Below are 16,339 nucleotides of genomic sequence, written 5' to 3' on the forward strand. Positions count from 1 at the left end.
GCCCATTGGCTCAGCCGCGACCACTCAAGTTCTTTCCTTAACACTTAGCCCCGCCCATCTTTTCACCAGGCTGGATTTTTTGCTGTTCTAGCTACGCAGACCCGGCGCTGGTCTCTTCCATTGCCTAAATCAACGTTTTGGCCACCCCCTAACACCACTCCCCTTTCCCAACTCTGTCTCTTTAGCATTCTAGGCACGCGCACATTCCGTCTGGCCAGGTCCACGACACTCAATCTCCGCCCACTGGCTATGCCTCGCCTTCTAAGAGCCTCGCCCACATTACCTTCTACCCCCGGGATTCTAAAGCTCGCCTATCTAGGTGTTTAACCTGCTGCCTTTAGCCCCGCCCACCTTCCTTTCCTCACGCGGATTTCCCCGGGCTCTCGGGCTCACGCTCCTCCCGCCCCACTTCCTCGGCTATCTGGGCGTCCTAGCCCCACCCACCGCGCTTTGTCTCCGCCCACCTCCCCTCCCGCTCCCGCTCCAGAGTTCTAGCTCTGCCTTCCCGCCTCCTGTAGCCCGGGGGCGGGGCCACGACGGGAACGCGCCTCCTCTCCCCTCTGCGCGCCCTCGCTGGGCCCCAGGCCACCTCTGGGCGGGGCTCTGCCAGCTGTGCGGCGGGGTAAACAAAGAGAGGGGTGCGGCGGGGGTAGGGCGGCGGCTCCGCATTCCGGACCCTTGGGGAGCCCCGAGCCCGCTGAGCCAAAGAAGGCCGGACGTATCCTGCGAGGGCACCCCCTCCCTTTCTCCCCCGGGGCTGCAGAGAACAGCTGGAGACAGCTGTGCGGAGGGGAGGACGGGGGCAGGCGGCTGGGGCCGTCCAGGAAGGCGTGTGTGGGATTCTGAGCCACACACTGGAGACAGGGAAAGCGTAGAGGGAGCCCCTTCAATTTAGAAGGGTAAAGAGACTGGACTCCTGGAAGGAGATCACATAGAGTGCAGTACTCTGGGATTCAAAGATGGCTTAAGGTTTCTAGAAGGGAAAGAGAGCCTAGCTCAGAAGAAACCGAAGCTCCCTTTCAACAGAAGAAGTCCGTTGAATCCTTTGGGGAAGTTGCCCAGAAGACAGGACTCTAGTGCCTTCTAGGGGACAGCTAGTTTGAGGGTGCTGAGAAAAGGATTTACATGGAGAAATGGGATTCCCTGGGAGTCCCCAGCACACAAGAGCCTCAATTGTCTGAGAAGATTCTAAGATACTGTGGATCTCACATCCCCTCTCAACTAAGGGAATTAGGTGCCCAAGTCTTTGGATGAATGGCTGCCTAGGGGGGCAGTCACAGTGTCTGTGGAGAGTCTTCTTGTGAGAATCAGCTGAGCAAGACCCTCTGGGGTTCTCTGAAGATAGATGGATCAGAAGTTCCTGGGGAGGGTGGTCAGCTGGAAAAGCGAGGCTTGGAAAGACAGGAATCGGGAATCCGATGGCACTTAGTTGTAAATATAAGAGAATGGAAGTCTTTTGTGGAAAGAGAATTCAGCTGGGGAGTGGAGTTATCACTACATAGGGTCTGTAGTCTAGGGATTCTGTGGGAAGCAGGGAGGAATAGCTGAGGGACAATACTACAGAGTTGTCTGGTGAGGGGCACAGTTTGGGGGATTACATCAGAAGAATGGGAGGGAACTTTACTGGAGGGGCTGGTCTCTGGAGTCTGTTGATAGGGGTGGGGAGGAGGCTTAGGGTCTGAAGGCTGAGACTCTGGGCTCCCCTAGTTAGGAGAGTCAGGCCAGGCAGGACTCCAGAGTGTCCTAATAAGGGTCCTTAATTGAGTAGCCGGAGAGGCTTAACTAGGAATCAAGATTCCAAAATAGCAAGGGTCTCTGCTGGCAGGCATGGTAATCCAGCTAGGTCTCAGGGCATTTCCCAGCCTCCTCGGGCATTTCTCGGCCTTCTCTTGGTCTGAATGCTGGCCCCCCACCCAGCTCCCTTGGGGCTCCCACACCCAGGACGTGTTGCTACATGGGCAAGGCCAACTCCATGCCCCACGCCTTTGGAGGAATAAGGAGCTGAGGACACTGGGGTCCTGCCGAGGTCAGCCCCCCTTCACATGCCCCTCTTGTGCCTCCAGGGGCTTGGCACCCGCCTGGGCACGGCGCCTGGCACGGGCGCGTTGGGGCTGGGCCGGGAGGGAGTGTAGGCAGGAGGGAGGAAGGGGAGGAGGGAGGGAGTGGCAGCGGGCGGGGGCTCAGGCGGGAGATGAGCTCACGCCGGCCAGGGCTGGATTGGCTAGGGGCCAGGCTGGGCGAGTTCTCAGAGCCAGGGGCCCCCACTCCCCACTCCAGAGGGCCTCTGGGGTTGGGGGCAGGTAGGCCGCGACCCGAGAGCCCGCCCATCCCTGCACCCTGGGGCCAACAGGTGACCCGCCCTCCCCACCTCACCTGAACCCGGGGGGGGGGGGGGGCTCCCTATCTGTAGGGGTGCCTGGTGCGCACCCTCCTGTCCCCTCTGCCCCCAGGGGGCGCCCCTTCCCCTAGGCCTCCTATCTGGGTTTCTCTCCCACGTGCGACCCTTGCAACTCAGAGTCCCGCAGAGACCCTCCTTCTAGGGACCCTGTCCCCCTCAGCTCTGCCGATCAACTTTCCTCACCCCAACCCCCCTCCTCACGGGCATTTGCATCCTTTCCTAACCCCTCCCAACCAAAGATAAAGAAACTGGGACACCCCTCGGGGCTCTGAAACTCTCCCTTAGTCTCCAAGGACTCCTTACAATCTCAGCATTGGGGCCCCCTTCCCCAAAGCTCCCAGGCTCCTCAATTCTGGTAGCCCCCACTTTGACTGACTCAAAGGCATGAAAGCCTGCCCCAGTCCCCTCACGTGGGACGCCACAGGTCCCTGCGAACCCTCATTGATTGCAAAATCGGGACCCTCAGGACTCAACCCCCAAAGCCAGGAATTTAAGTCTCCCTTCCTTAATACCCCAGGGATTCCCCAACACTACCGTACACAGAATCTGGGCTCCCTCTCCTGGGGGAACTGTCTCTCCCGTCCCCGGGGATCCTCCTCCCCCTGGGAGCCCCTCCCTCGGGACCACCACCCCGCACTCACAGGCGCGGAAGCCGGGTCCCCCCGGGGCCGCCCCGCCGGGCGCGCCGCTGTCCACGCTGGTGGTGTTGCGGGGCGCGCAGGTCGGGGTACAGCGGGAGCCGGTGGGCCCATGGACGCAGCGCAGGCCGCACACGGCGGGGGTGAAGCGCACGCGGAGGCGCTCTCGGGGCCGGCCCGGCACGGGCTGCGGCCCGAGCAGCGCCAGCAGCACCAATAGCGACACCCGCGCGCCGCCCGCCATGGCTGCAGCGCCGCGCTCCGCCGCGCCGCCGCCCCAGCCCGCCCGAGGGGCCCGGCCGCGCCCGCCCGCCTGCGGGGGAGGGCGGCCGCGCCCCCGCTCAGGCCCCCCCCTCCCCACCACTCCCTCCCCGGCGGCCGCGCGGGGGCGCGTGGGGCTGGGCGCGTAGCCAGAGGCGCGCAGGCTGGGCGCTAGACTCGCAGGGGGGAGGGGGCGCCCCGTCTGCCCCCGCCTCGCACCAACAAGTGAATGGGGCCCGCAGGGGAGCGGCGGGGAAGGGAACAGGTGGGGGCGGGCCGGTTTCCCCCTAGACAGGGCCGAATCCATAAAGAGGAAAGAGGAGTGGGGGCCACATTTGGGGAGGCCGGTACAGGCTGATTCTCCGCCCTAGACTCAGAGAAAGAGGCTTCATCTGGATAGGGGGCTGTCATGGCACATCTGGGCAGCCAGGTGGCACATCTGGGGGAGAGGAGAAGGGTCGGTGCACCCGGGCACATGAAAGAATTGAGGGTCTGGATGGTGGGCAGGACGCTGGGGGGCACGTTTGGGGATGCAGTCACATCTGGCCAGCACCCCACACCTGGTAGGAGAAGTCAGAATGGATAAGAAAGAGCAAACGGTGGATTGAGGCTGTGGGCGGGGGTCCTCACATCTGGCTGGATGCCCACATCTGGAAGACTTTAGGGAGAAGGGGACACATCTGGGCTGAAGGCCACAACAGGAGGGGGACTTTAGAGGGTGGTTGTGCTAGCCCAGGGGCCGAGAGCTGGAGTGGGAGGAGGGCAGGGGGAGGGTCGTGGAAGTAGGGGGAGGCCTTTGGCTCCCAGCCGCCCCGCAATTTTGGGCATTCGGTGACCGGGCAGGCGCCAACCCGCACAATCGCTTTTGTTGTCTGGGCTAGTTGGACTGCGCTCTCTGCCGGGACAGCGCCCCCCTCTTCGGCCGCAGGGAGCCCGGACGCCTGGCTTCCCGGCCCCACCCCCGCGGGTCAGCGCCTCTGGCCGGCGTCTGGTCCTGTCCCGGGCTCACCTCGCACGGCCGGACGCCAGGGTCCCTAGAGGGTCCGTGTCCTGGGGGGCTGAGCTACAACGGGGGGCAGCTAGGCGGCGGCTGGACCGTGGGAACCAGACGGCTTTATCTGGCCCGGAACCCACCCCCCTGCCCCCCGGCAGAGGAAGGGCGGATGTTCTTACCCCGGGTCTGGCCGGCAGGGGCGCGCTGTGGGGGCCTCCTTCTCAGCAGTGCCCGGCCCCCTGGCCCACGGGGCCGCCTTCGTCTCAACAGAGCTCGGGCCTCCTGAAGCCTGGATAGAAGAGGGCAGAGGCGCTGTCAACGCGGTTAGACTGACACCCCCTTTCCCCACGACCCAACCGTAGCTGGAACGGGCCTTTCGAGCCACGAGATCTCCCAGTAACAGCTCTGCCCACCCCCCACCCGTATCCCTTTCCGGGGACCAGACCTTGTACGTTCTTCACAGGCTTGGGGAGAAACAGAGATGAGGAAGGGAGAGAAAGAGAGCAAAGAAGACAGAGACAGAGGCAGAAAGAGAGCGTCGCAGAGAGACAGAGAGGACAAGGGACAGGTAATGAGAGAAACAGAAAGAGACAGAGATGGAAAAAGCAAATACAGAGAGAGGGACATGGGGACAGGGGCAGAGAGGTGGAGACTGAAAGACACAGAGACTTCGATAGGCACGAAAAGGAGAAATAGAAGCAGAGATCCAAGTTGCCAGGGAGAGGCAGAGAGAGACCAAAGGAAAAGAGATGCAGGGAGCAGAAAGAAACGTGTGCTGGGAATGGTGGTGGCTGGTGGCGGGGAGCCGGGAGCTCCTGAGCATCTGGTAGGGGAGGGATTGCACACTCACGTCAGTGGCTGCCAGTTGAGGGACACCTGTCTCTTCCTCGTGCTGGGGCTGGGGCTCGGCAGCACCTGGGGCCCTGGGGTCAGGCACTGCTGAGGGCCTGCACACTTTTCAGGCGGGCAGCTCTGGACCCTGCAGGAGGCTTCGGAGACAGCCAGGGACTTAGTGGAGAAGGAAGGGACCAAGTCTTTCCACCAAGTGCATCCAGCATTCCGGCTGGGATGAGAGGTGGGGAAGGGAGCGGCTGACACCTCTGCTCTTAGCCCCTTTCACTCCCTGCCTATACCCCACCTAGAAGAACCCACCTCTGACGCAGCGACTTCTCTTGGGCGACTGGCCTGGGCAGCACCGACAAGCAGCCACGCTGTAAACAGGGGTGGAAGTCACTCAGACCCCTAGCCCTCTCAAACTGCCCAAAGAGGGCAACGGTGGGTAGGGGAGGGAAAGTCAAGAGAAGGCTTGAGAGCAACTCGAAATAGATGTTTAATTAATTTGTGGCACTGCGCTGGATGCCTGCTTCCCCATCTGCACAGTGGGAGGCAAAATGGCTTAGATTCTCCGCGCATGAAAGTCGCGGCAACCCTACTTTAATTTGTTTTCTCAAGTGTTTAGTGGTAAAGTCTTATTGGTAAGGACATTTTAAAGCCTTAATTAATTATTTTTTTTTTTTTTAATGACGCAAAGTGGATCTTTAAGTTCACTGCCAAGCCCGTACTGCCTGGGAATCTAGAACCCCGCCCTCCCGCACATCTGTGTCCTTGACTCAGCCATCATCCCGAGCATGGCCAGCAGGTGGCGCCACTTCCACAGGCCTCAGCGGCTGGGGAGGGAGGTCCTCTTTTTGACTGTGGGTCCAGCGGGGTGCTGAGGAGGAGGAGGAGGGGGATACAGAAGGAGCCACAGCCCAGAACTGGGAATCCCAAGGTCCGAGTTCTAGACCGTTCCTGCGCTTCCACGCGCTGTGTCCTGGAGCCAGCATCTCCTTGTCTTTGGGCCTCAGTTTCCCGCCTGACCAGGAGGAAGGAGTTCTTTGAGAAATCCCCCGCTCAGTGGGTCTCAGATTCTGAGTAGCGGAGTCCTCAGCTCCAGCGCAAGTGCGTCGCAACCAAGGGGCCCCCCAGACAAATCCATTATCCCCAGGCTAAGGGGGACGAGGGACGAGGACGCGCGCTCTGGCCCCGAGAGAAGGGCAGTGGGGAGATGCTGTGAAGGGGACGTCGGGCTCAATGACTCTTTCCAGACGGGTGGGGCTCAGTTGGGAAGGAGGCCGCCCGAATGGGAGCCTCCGGGACCCCAGATCTTGCTGTTATCCCTCCCGCCTTTTCTCTGCGTTAACCCCTTCCCGGCCCCGCCCCCGGCGCGGCTCGGGTTACTAAACGCATTCGCAGAGACCGAGGCGGGAGCAGAGCCCGGGGCCTTTGTAACGGAGCGCTGGGCCGCAGGGCGGGGGGTGGGGGTACTGGGCAGACTGCTTCTTTCGATCTCGTCACCCGTAGACAGGAAGGGTGGCTATGACCCCCGCATCTATAGGAAGTTTTGGATCTTTTGCCGCGAAATCACTGGTACCTCATTCAAGCCCGGGATCCTCTTTCTAGGAAACAAGAGCATCCCCAACCCTCAGGAAATCTGAGGAACCCCCTCCGCACAACCCCTTGCAAGCCCCTCCGCCATCAGGCTCGAAGTCCACGTCTTCCTAAGTCACTAGGAAAACCCAAGGGTCCCTTTAATTAATCCACTCGTTCCCAAACCCCAGAAAATCAGTACATCTTAACTCCACCATAGAATCCCTTCATAACCTCCCATACTCCTCCTTAAGCGCCCAAGAAGCTTGGGGAACCCCATCCTAGCTGGGGGGCCCCACCCATCTATCATCTTAGGAAAACTCAAAGCCCCATTCCCATATAAACTGGGACCCTTCTCCGGAAAAAAAAAAAAAAAAAAAAAAAAACCCTGGAATTCCCTGGGGCTACATCCATCTATCACACCGGCGGGGACTCCCTCGCCTCAAAATCTCAGTACTCCCCGGATTCTAACCCCTGCAAAGTAGAGGGCCCTAACAAATCCAAGAGCTCTGGCTCTTTCATCCCTACCCTGAAGCACTGGGTTCGTATTCCCCTAAATCCGCAAGTCCTGGTCCTCACGGACCACCAGACTTATTGGATGGAGGGGGCACAAGGAAGAAGGGGCCGCAGCGGGGCTTACCCGGCCTGGCGGCCCGGGATCCCCGCAACCTCGACGGCCTCGCTGGGGCTGGGGCTGGTGGCGGAGGCGGCGGCTGCGAAGAGTGGCAGCAGCAGCACCAGCAGGAGGGGGCGGCGGCCGCTGGGGCCAGGCCGCCGCATCGTGTCCGGCGTGGAGTCCCGCTCCAGGCGGGCCGTCTGTCCAGCGGGTCCGGCTTGGCGCGGCCCCGCCCCCCGCCCCCGCCCGAGGCCGACTCATTTTCTCCACAGTCTTAGCCGCGGCTGCGAACTTCCCGCCAATCAGAGCCCGGTGCCGCCAGGGGGCGCTGTCCGCGCGGCCAATCGGAAGGCGGCAGGGGAGGGGCTAGCGGGACAGGTGCCGGGCGGGGGGCGCTGGGGCCTGGAGTTCTCAGCGCTGGAGGGGAAACCGGGAGTCGGGTACCAACTTGTGAAGGAGAGCCCAAGAGCGGAGGTGCTGGGACCCCCGCCCCCTCCCACCACCACCACGGTTGGGAGGGACGCATAGGCAGTGGGCCCTAAATTAGACTCAGGCCTCATCCTTCGCTCACAGTAGTGGGAGAATTTGATCAGAATTTGCTCCCTGACTGGTGTAAACGCTGGAAGCCCCCATAGGTGTCCACTTCTCACACTAGAGGCTCAGGATTCTGGGTGGGGGGTAGTGCTAATCCTGCAGTAAGCCCCAGGTCCGACCGCTCTGTGGCCCCAGGCCCACCCTGCACCTTCCCAAAGGGTTTTCCCTTCATAAGGCCCTGTGCTGTTGGGGTTCCGGGTCCAACAAGCAGAATCTTGTTCCTCGGAAGGTTGTAGCCTCTGTCCATCACAGGACCGAGTCTCTGCCCCTGACCCACAGACTTGGCTTCCGAGGGGCTCCTAGAGAACTGTTCTCCTCCTTACACCCCTCTCCGCAGCTGCCCCTAGGGGGTACCAGACTCCCCTTCCCTATCCTGAACCTTTAAAGATTCCCAACAGCACCCCTCCCACTGCCAGAATTACAGACTCTCTCTTTAGAGAATTCTAGTCCCCTCCCTTTCTAGGGACCCCAAGCCTCAGAGGGCCTTAGGCCCCATCTGCACTCTCTTTAGGGAGGTCCAGGCTCCAAGCTTTTCTTATGGCTTCCCATCTCGGTAGGTCACAAGCCCAGCCCCTTTTACTTCATTATAAACTCAAGGCCCCACCCTTTCCCCCCCACCCTCGAAATTTGCCCCGCCTCTCTTCTCCCAAAGGCACCGCCCCCTGAGTTTCCGACCCCGGCTCCCTACTTGACCCCTTCCCGTCTGAATTTAAGGCCACTGCCCTTCCCATAGCGAATTCCGGTGCAGCCCCATGCTTAGGATTCCCAAGCCCCACCCCTTTCATGTTTGCCCCGCCTCCGAGGTTCCAGGCCCCATCCCTCCAGGCGGTTTGAGCCTTTTAGTTTCCAGTTCTGGATCGCTAGCTCCGCCCCCAGTGGATCACAGGCTCCACCCACACAGGATACTAGGCCCCCTTCCCTGATCAGAGGGCCCACCCTAGGCTGAGAACATCAACCGATCCAGCTTTGTCCTCATCCCCCATTCCTGCTCCTTCCAGTGGAGGGGCGACCCTTTCACCCTCCCCTGTTACAGTGAGCACCGGGTAACTCACATAGCCCCGCTCACACTGTTACTGCCACCTACAGCAATCCACACCTCCATCCCACACGGACACCCAGAAATCCAGGCCCACCCACCATCCAGGGCCGCGCAGCCCCTTAGAGCAGTAACGATGACACTCAGGGACATTCGTGGGCTGTCTTAGCATGATGAGGGAGTGCCTGACTGCCCACTGAATGTGTTCCGTGTCCCTGTTTTTGGGAAGCCCCCACAATCCCTGTTAACATGGCCCTGCAGGACAGCATGTCCTGGCCCCCCATGCCCCCCTCCGTTGCCCTCCTCCTCACCTCCTACCCTGTGGCTGGAGCATTTGCTGGGGGCGCTGCTGAAATTCCTCCCTTCTGCCTGGGATCCGGGGCATCTTCAATGCTCGTTGCTAGGCAACAGCCTCTGGCTCACCACTACAACTTCCGGGGATGGCGTTGGCTTCCCATCCCCCCTGAATTTGGAGTCCCCAGCTCCCAATCCTTCCCCATCAGTGCCACTATCTCCCGGGGTCGTTTCTATGTCATCCCTTGGATCCTGATCTGATCTCAACCCTTCAGAATCCCTGAGTTCTGGTGCTGTGGCATTCCAGAAGCTTCCTCCCATCGTGTGCTCACACGCTGGGTTTTATCCCTGGTATTAACAGACAGACAAATCTCTTTAGTGTTCCAGATTTTCTTACGTTTTCTCTCTCCGTTCTAGAATCACCAGCAATCCAGAAACACAACGTGTTCCAGATTCCCTGGCAAGGAAAAACTATCTCAGTATTCTAGATCTGTGAGCATTATAAAACATCCCACATTCTAGATTCCCTGAATTCACAACCCCTCCTCCTATGTTCTAGACTTTCTAACATTCAAACATTCCCTAGGGTTCTGAATGCCTTGGCATGTAAAAATATTTCTAAAGTTTGAGGTTCACAGGTATTCCAAAACACTCATGTTTTTGAATCATTCATCTCTGTTCACGTTCTAGATCCCCTGACAATCCAGAGGCCCTTGCCATTATGGGTTTCTTGGAATGCAAACAAACCCTCTAGTGATCCAGAAGAGCTGACATTCCGGAATACCCTATGCTCTAGATTTTCTAGTACTCCACATTGCTGTTTCCTATAATTCTCAGCATCTCCAAATCTCTGGCATGCAAGTGTAGAATCATAGGCATTCTACAACACTCCCCTGTTCTAGAACCATTGACTTCCAGGTCCTTTGGTCAAGCAACTTCTGTTGTGTGGATTCTCTGAAATGCAGGGCGGGGGGATCCTAATATCGTTCATCTGCTAGCACTCTAGAATATCCCTGTGTTCTAGATTCCCTAACACTCTGGACCCTTCTCCACTATGTTACAGAAACTCTGGCATTCCAGAACTAATTTCCCTTTTCAAGGGAAATCAGCATATTCTAAAATCCTTGTTCCCAGTCTGCCCCACTTTCTTTCCTCTTCGTTGGCTCGAGGAAAAGATGCACAAATCTTTCCTGAGAAGTTGCCATGGGAACAGGTATTATTTGGGGGAAAATCTCAAGGATATTAAGCTAGAGTGAGCTGAACCTGTCCCTCATAACCTCTCTGGCATGGGCAGGAAAGGGATGTGGGAAAGGTGTTTGTGATGGCGATGCTTAGGGTACAAATGTTCAGGATGTGGCAATCACATAGCTGACATCTGTGTTTCTGTTGACCTGTGGCCAGTCATCCTTGCTTGTGGTAACAGTACCCCGATTCACCTTTCAGGAACTCCTCCTCCAATCTGTCAACCTCCTGGCCTGTGAGGGCACATGACCCCTGGAACCGTGGAAGGCCTCCATCACACCGGCCATAGTGGCTGGTTCAGGGATGGCCGTCTGACTAAATTCAAGTCAATAAGAATCAGTCGTGTGATTTGTTGCTGTTGCTAGAAAAAAGACAAGTTGCTAAGGAGGTACCTGGAGTCATCTTGGCACCGAGAGGGGAAAACCTGAGTATGATGCATCCCAGAGGAGAGCAAAACCAAATAGATGGAAAGACGTTCTGGACGAGTATCTGAATCCCTGGATCCAACTATGCCTGAAGCCAGATGTAAACCATTACATTCCCCTTCTTTGTTTAAACCAAGAGAGACAGATGTTCCTAAATCTACAGCCAGACATCTGGCTGGTCCTCACATCTCTCCCACCCTTTCCCTGGGGGTCCCCAAACCCTCTAAGAATGTCAGCAAGGTGTTGGCAGTGACAACTTTATTAGGGGAGGGCGACTTTGGCTCCAGAAAAGGGGGGGGGGCAGTGGGGGCCTAGTAACAACGACCATTCCAAGGAAGCCCTGGCCCTGAACCCAGGGCTCTGACAGGAAGCAGGGAGGCACCTGAGCCCTGCCACCCCACCCCACCCCACCCCGTCCCCCGCCCAGGACCTGGGTATCCAAAGGCACCATGGCAGCTGTGTTCAGAAGGAAGTCTCATTGAGCTTCACCTTGGGGGGTGCAAGGGGAGCCCCGAGACCCGTGGAGGGCCGAGGCGCTGGTGTCGGGGGCCGTCGGGACTCTGGCCCACTCCGCACCAGCTCCTGGCAGCGTTCCACAAAGCTGCCTCCCCCGCGGCGCCGGGCCTCGGCCTGGGGGGGGCTCGGGCTCCCAAGACGGCCAGACAGGGAGGCTGAGTGGAGACTGGGGGGGCGGTGATGAGGGTCAGTGAGGGTCATCGTGGGCAGGGAGGCAACTCCCCCCCCTCCCCCGCCCCTCCCCCATCGCACAGAAGGGAAAGTGGAGTTCAGTCTACCTGGTGAGAGAGGTGCGAGGGGAGGGGCTGGGGAGAGAGCTCCGAGAGGAAGCCAGTGGCGCCAGCTCACATTGCTCCAGCTGCTCCATCAGCTCTTCCTCGGTCAGCCCACCTGCTGGGGGGGCAAGACAGGGGCCACTGGGCAAGGGACAGAGGTCACACGCAAGGCTTGAGGCCAGGGTAGGAGCAAAAACGCAGAGGTCAGAGGCTAGGGGTCAGAAGCTACGAGAGGGTGGAAAAGTGAGGGCAAGCTGGGGTTCAAAGGCAGAGGAAAGGGGTCAGAGGGCAAGAGCCTGGGGAGGGAGACTGGCAAAGGAGGTTGTGGACAGGGGCCGGCATGGAGGCCAGGCATAGGGAGTACCAGGGGCCTGGCCGAGGCCGTCCATGGCGGTGGTCAGGTCCCACATGGCCAGGCTGCCATTGGCCTGGCCGGTGAGCAGGTAGCGCCGGGGCCGAGAGCCGAGCCGCCGGGAGCCCTCGCACTCGAGCACCGTGAAGGCGGTGGTGGGGGAGCCGTCCACCGAGCGCACCGAGCACACCCTGAGACGGAAGGGAGAGGGGTCACCCTGGCCCCGGTCCCTCTCCTCACCTGTACACCCCTTCCCGGGCCACAGTCCCCACCATTGTGGCTTTAGTCGCGGCCTCTCCAACCACCACCCCAGGCTTCTTTCCCCTTCCCCCATGTACTCTCGGGGTGCAGCGGCCTCTGGGATGGCTCCTGTCCAGCATCACCCCACGTCCCCATGGGGATTGTCCCCCAAATCTGCTGCTCTCCCTTCTGGTTCCTGACTCAGAGAAGGCCTGTCATCCTGGGGGCCTCCCTCCCCTCCTGCCCCATCCCTTCAGCCTCCAGGGCCCCCTCCTCCCCTCCTGTCTGGCCCTGGTCAAGCCCTGCCGGCTCCTGTCCCCACCTGTCCCAGCCTCTTCCCCGGACTCTCGGACTCCTGTCCCACCTCCAGTCCAACCCCCATGGTGGCCACGGCTCCCCAGCAGCCCAGGCCAATCTCAGCAGCCTGTTCGGAGGTCCGGCCCTCCGACCACGTGCACCTCACTGGCTGTCGATTCCCAGCCTTCACCCACGCTGTTCCTTCAGCCCGGCGCACCCCTGCCCCTCCTTTCTTCTGCTCATTGCTGTTTATCTCCAAGGTCCTCGCGAAAACCCTCACGGGCCCCCTCCCCAGACTGGAGCAAGCACCTCCTCTGGGCTCCTACAGCTGCCTGTGCTCCCCACCCCCCCATCCCCGGCACCCCCACCTGTGCCTCCTGCCCCGATCCCGGGCTCTGACCACACCGAGTGACCTGCGTGAGGTCCGGCACAGGCACCTGGGGCTTCCCCAGCCTCACTGCTACCCACACATGTCACACCTTGAATTTCTCCAGCCTCCAAACCCAGGACCAGGCCTCGTGCCCCCTCCCAGCCTTTGCTCCTTCAGGCGTTCCTTGGCTAGGACCCCCTTTTGGCCTCCGTGACCCAGCTGGTGTCCTGCCCTCTCCCCTGACCACCCTCCCCGTTCGATGGGACGGTCCTCACCGCTGGCCAGTGGATGAAAGACGCACAAAGAGCTGGCTGGCGGTTGGCACCACCTTCTGAATGAACACTTGCTGGTCGTCCCGCTCGCCGTAGGGGCCTGGACCAGGATGGTGGGGGGAGTCAGGGCCAGCTGGGTTCCCTGGGACTCCAGACCCTAAGGCTCTGCCCCCTTCTCCAAGATGAGCCCCCTCCCAGGACTAGGTCCCCATCCCCAGCTTTCTGGAATTGGGCGGGGTCAGAGAGGGCTGAGGGTCAGTCAGTGGAGCTCAGGGCTGTGGGGTGGGGGGCCCGGGTCAGGTGGCGGTCAGCAGGAATCAACGGGGTAACAGAATTCAACGGGGGTAGCTGGGAGTAAATGGAGATTGACAGGGGTCAGGTGGCAGCCAGGTCAGCTGGGTGGGTCAGGAGAGGTCTACAGGGGGTCAGGGAAGGAGCCAGTGGAGGCCAATGGGGGTCAGGCAGGGTGCATGGGATGGGGGGCCAGGGGCTAGTAGGCACCAATGTCGTTGCCAGCGCTGCAGCCACCATGCCCGTCGGCCGACTCCAGTGCCAGGATCTTGAAGGAAGCGAGTGGGGTGGAGCCGGGCTGGGTGGAAATCATGCCCCGGAAGCGAGTCACGGACCACGTGCGCACGTGGTTGTTGTCGGCACAGACTGAGGAGCACAGGGGCAACGGCCGGTCAGGCCAGCTGTCATCACCGCGGCCCAACCTTCCCAAGCCCCAGGATGACCCTTTTCAAAGGTGTCAGGATTCGGGCCCCTCTGGATTCTTCCCTTTCAGAGAATTCGCTTCCCCAGAACTCCCAAATGGTCAAAAATCCTCTTGGTTCTTCCTCTAAAATTGTTCCAGAGCCTGATCTCATCTAACCCTGTCACTGTCCCCACCCTGGTCCTGTCCATGGCAGCAGCCTCCTCCTGCTCCTGTCCTGCCCCGACGCATAGCCAGAGAGTCCCTGTGAATAACTGTGTCAGATCATGGCCCTCCTCTGCTCACGACCCTCTTTCCCATGATACCTCCCCAGTCAAGGGCAAGGACAAAGTCATCTTCATGGCTTACAAGGTCCTACTGTCTCCCTTGCCCACTCTGCTTCCTCAGACACATCTATCATCCTCCTGGCTCAGAGCCCTTGCAATGCCTGTTCCCTCTGCGAGAATGTTTGTCCCCACCGAGCTGCACTGCTTATTTCCTTGGTTTTGCTCAAAGCTCCTTCCTCAGTGACCCCAACACTCTCAAGCCACTCGCACAACTTTTGTTTTTACTCATGGTCTTCATCGTTGCCTGTTGGTGACTTATATTCTGATTTGTTTATTTGTCATCTGCCTTCCCGCAGAACATCAGCTCCCTAAGGGCGGGCACTTGCCCTGTCTTGTCCATCACTGTATCCCCTGGGCCTGGCACACAGTAGGTGCTCAACCAGTGTTTGCTGAATTGATGAATTTCTTACTCTTGCTTAGATGGGTCCCCTTACACTATTCTCTCACTTCTGCAATTACTGTTCCAGGTTAAAATTCCCTCCCCCCCTGGAGGTCCCATCCCCTGGTTTCATGCTCCCCTCCGGGCCATCCTCTTGCGAGGAGATGGGCAGTTGGGGCAGCCCGGTGAGGCCCACCTGAGATGAGGTGCTTCTCCGAGAGCATGATCTTGGTGACGGGGCTGCGGTGCACGGTGAAGGTCTGGAAGAGCTGAGGCCCGGAGCCCACGGTCTCGGGGTGCTGCACAATGACCCGCACACCCCCCGAGCTGGTGCCATAGGCAATCTCGATCCAGTTCCCGCTGTCACCTGGTGAGGGGCCGAGGATGAAGACAGTGACAGGGTCACAGGGAGACAGAAACCACGGCAGAGAGAAAGAGAAGGACAGAGATAGAGTCAGAAAGCAAGGAGACAGGGGCAGACAGAAATAATAAGGCAGTGAGATGTCAGAAAGGGAGAGACAGAGGGAGAGACCAGAGAAAGAGAGGAGCAGGGACAGAAAGTAAGGCAGAGAGAGACGGAGCTAATAAGAGAGGGGACAGACAGAAAAATAGAGGGGCGCCTGGCTGGCTCAGCTGGTTAAGCATCTGACTTTGGCTCAGGTCATGATCTCACCGTCCTGGGATCGAGCCCCGCGTCTGGCTCTGCACTGACAGCTCAGAGCCTGGAGCCTGCAGCCTGCTTCAGATTCTGTGCCTCCCTCTCTCTGCTCCTCCCCAGAAATAAATAAATATTAAAAAAATTTTTTTTCTCTCTCTCCCTGTGCCCCTCTCCTGCTTGACTGCGTGCGCTCTTTCTCTCTCTAATAAATAATTTTCTAAGTAAACGATAATTAAAAAAAAAAAAAAAACAACCTAGCCTAATTTTCTGCATTTAAAGCCAAGAAACCAAATCAAAAAAACTGTCCCCAAGTGAGAGAACTCCCAAGTGAGAGAACTCGGTTTCATCCGCCGTAAAACACGCACCCTCTTTGTTTTATGAGCGTGGAAACATCATGTCCTCATTGCAGAGGTGGAAAAGAAACACAAAGACGAACTGCTCGTGGCCAAGTCTGGCCCTGGTTGGAGAGACCTGCCACAGCTTACATACAAGCGGTGCCCAGTGTTTGTTGAATGACTAAGTGAGAGTTGAATCTTTTCTCCTCCCAGTAAATCTCACGGGGTCATGCTACACAGTGGTGGGGAGGCGGCTGTGGGCTGGGGCTGCTGGCAGCGGGGTGGGGGGTGGGGGGGTAGATGGGGGGAGCCGGTCATAGCTTACTGGTCTTGGGGGTGAGGTAGACGCTGAGGGCCGTGACTCCGTCCTCTGCCGGGTCCCGGTAGAGCTCACTGACAAGGAGGTCGTTGTCCTTCATGCGCAGGGGAAACTTCTGCACATCTAGGGCGGGTGGGGAGAGCAGCGTGGGCTCGTTCAAGGTGCTCAGCACCGCCCCCCGCCCCGCCCCCTGCCTTCCCGGGGAGGTTCTCGGGCACGCGGGGTACCAGCTGCTGCTCACCCACGTAGTAGATAGAGCCGTTGTCACAGCCCAGGAGGAGGAAGGAGCCCGCCGCGTCGTAGCTGGTGATGGGCTGCACCTCCTGGACCTGGGGGCAGGCAGGACCGGCTGTGGCCGGGAGGTCCTCCCTGCCTCCGCCT

General features: G+C 59.4%; 2 protein-coding genes across 6 annotated transcripts in view; both read right to left on the bottom strand.

Moving 5' to 3' along the window:
* LTBP4 (latent transforming growth factor beta binding protein 4) overlaps positions 1 to 9,346 on the bottom strand; it is a 30,589-nt gene extending 21,243 nt beyond the window's left edge. The window contains exons 1-4 of one of the 4 annotated variants that reach the window (XM_058709524.1): positions 9,258 to 9,346; positions 5,444 to 5,502; positions 5,142 to 5,280; positions 4,471 to 4,580 (exon numbers count right to left, since the gene is read on the bottom strand). In XM_058709524.1, the coding sequence (XP_058565507.1) occupies positions 4,471 to 4,580; positions 5,142 to 5,280; positions 5,444 to 5,502; positions 9,258 to 9,331 (382 nt within the window). In that variant the 5' untranslated portion in view covers positions 9,332 to 9,346. Of the gene's footprint in view, positions 1 to 3,039; positions 3,320 to 4,470; positions 4,581 to 5,141; positions 5,281 to 5,443; positions 5,503 to 7,340; positions 7,593 to 9,257 lie in introns of those variants that run through there. The other 3 variants (XM_058709521.1, XM_058709522.1, XM_058709525.1) reach the window with 3 other exon arrangements.
* Positions 9,347 to 11,150: 1,804 nt separating this feature from the next.
* SHKBP1 (SH3KBP1 binding protein 1) overlaps positions 11,151 to 16,339 on the bottom strand; it is a 10,956-nt gene continuing 5,767 nt past the window's right edge. Inside the window, exons 11-18 of one of the 2 annotated variants that reach the window (XM_058709527.1) lie at positions 16,200 to 16,287; positions 15,965 to 16,081; positions 14,843 to 15,013; positions 13,731 to 13,886; positions 13,233 to 13,329; positions 12,063 to 12,241; positions 11,702 to 11,813; positions 11,151 to 11,589 (exon numbers count right to left, since the gene is read on the bottom strand). In XM_058709527.1, the coding sequence (XP_058565510.1) occupies positions 11,370 to 11,589; positions 11,702 to 11,813; positions 12,063 to 12,241; positions 13,233 to 13,329; positions 13,731 to 13,886; positions 14,843 to 15,013; positions 15,965 to 16,081; positions 16,200 to 16,287 (1,140 nt within the window). In that variant the 3' untranslated portion in view covers positions 11,151 to 11,369. Of the gene's footprint in view, positions 11,590 to 11,701; positions 11,817 to 12,062; positions 12,242 to 13,232; positions 13,330 to 13,730; positions 13,887 to 14,842; positions 15,014 to 15,964; positions 16,082 to 16,199; positions 16,288 to 16,339 lie in introns of both variants that reach the window. The other variant, XM_058709526.1, reaches the window with a different exon arrangement.

This window comes from Neofelis nebulosa, chromosome 17, assembly GCF_028018385.1.
Source record: "Neofelis nebulosa isolate mNeoNeb1 chromosome 17, mNeoNeb1.pri, whole genome shotgun sequence".
Classification (NCBI taxonomy): domain Eukaryota; kingdom Metazoa; phylum Chordata; class Mammalia; order Carnivora; family Felidae; genus Neofelis; species Neofelis nebulosa.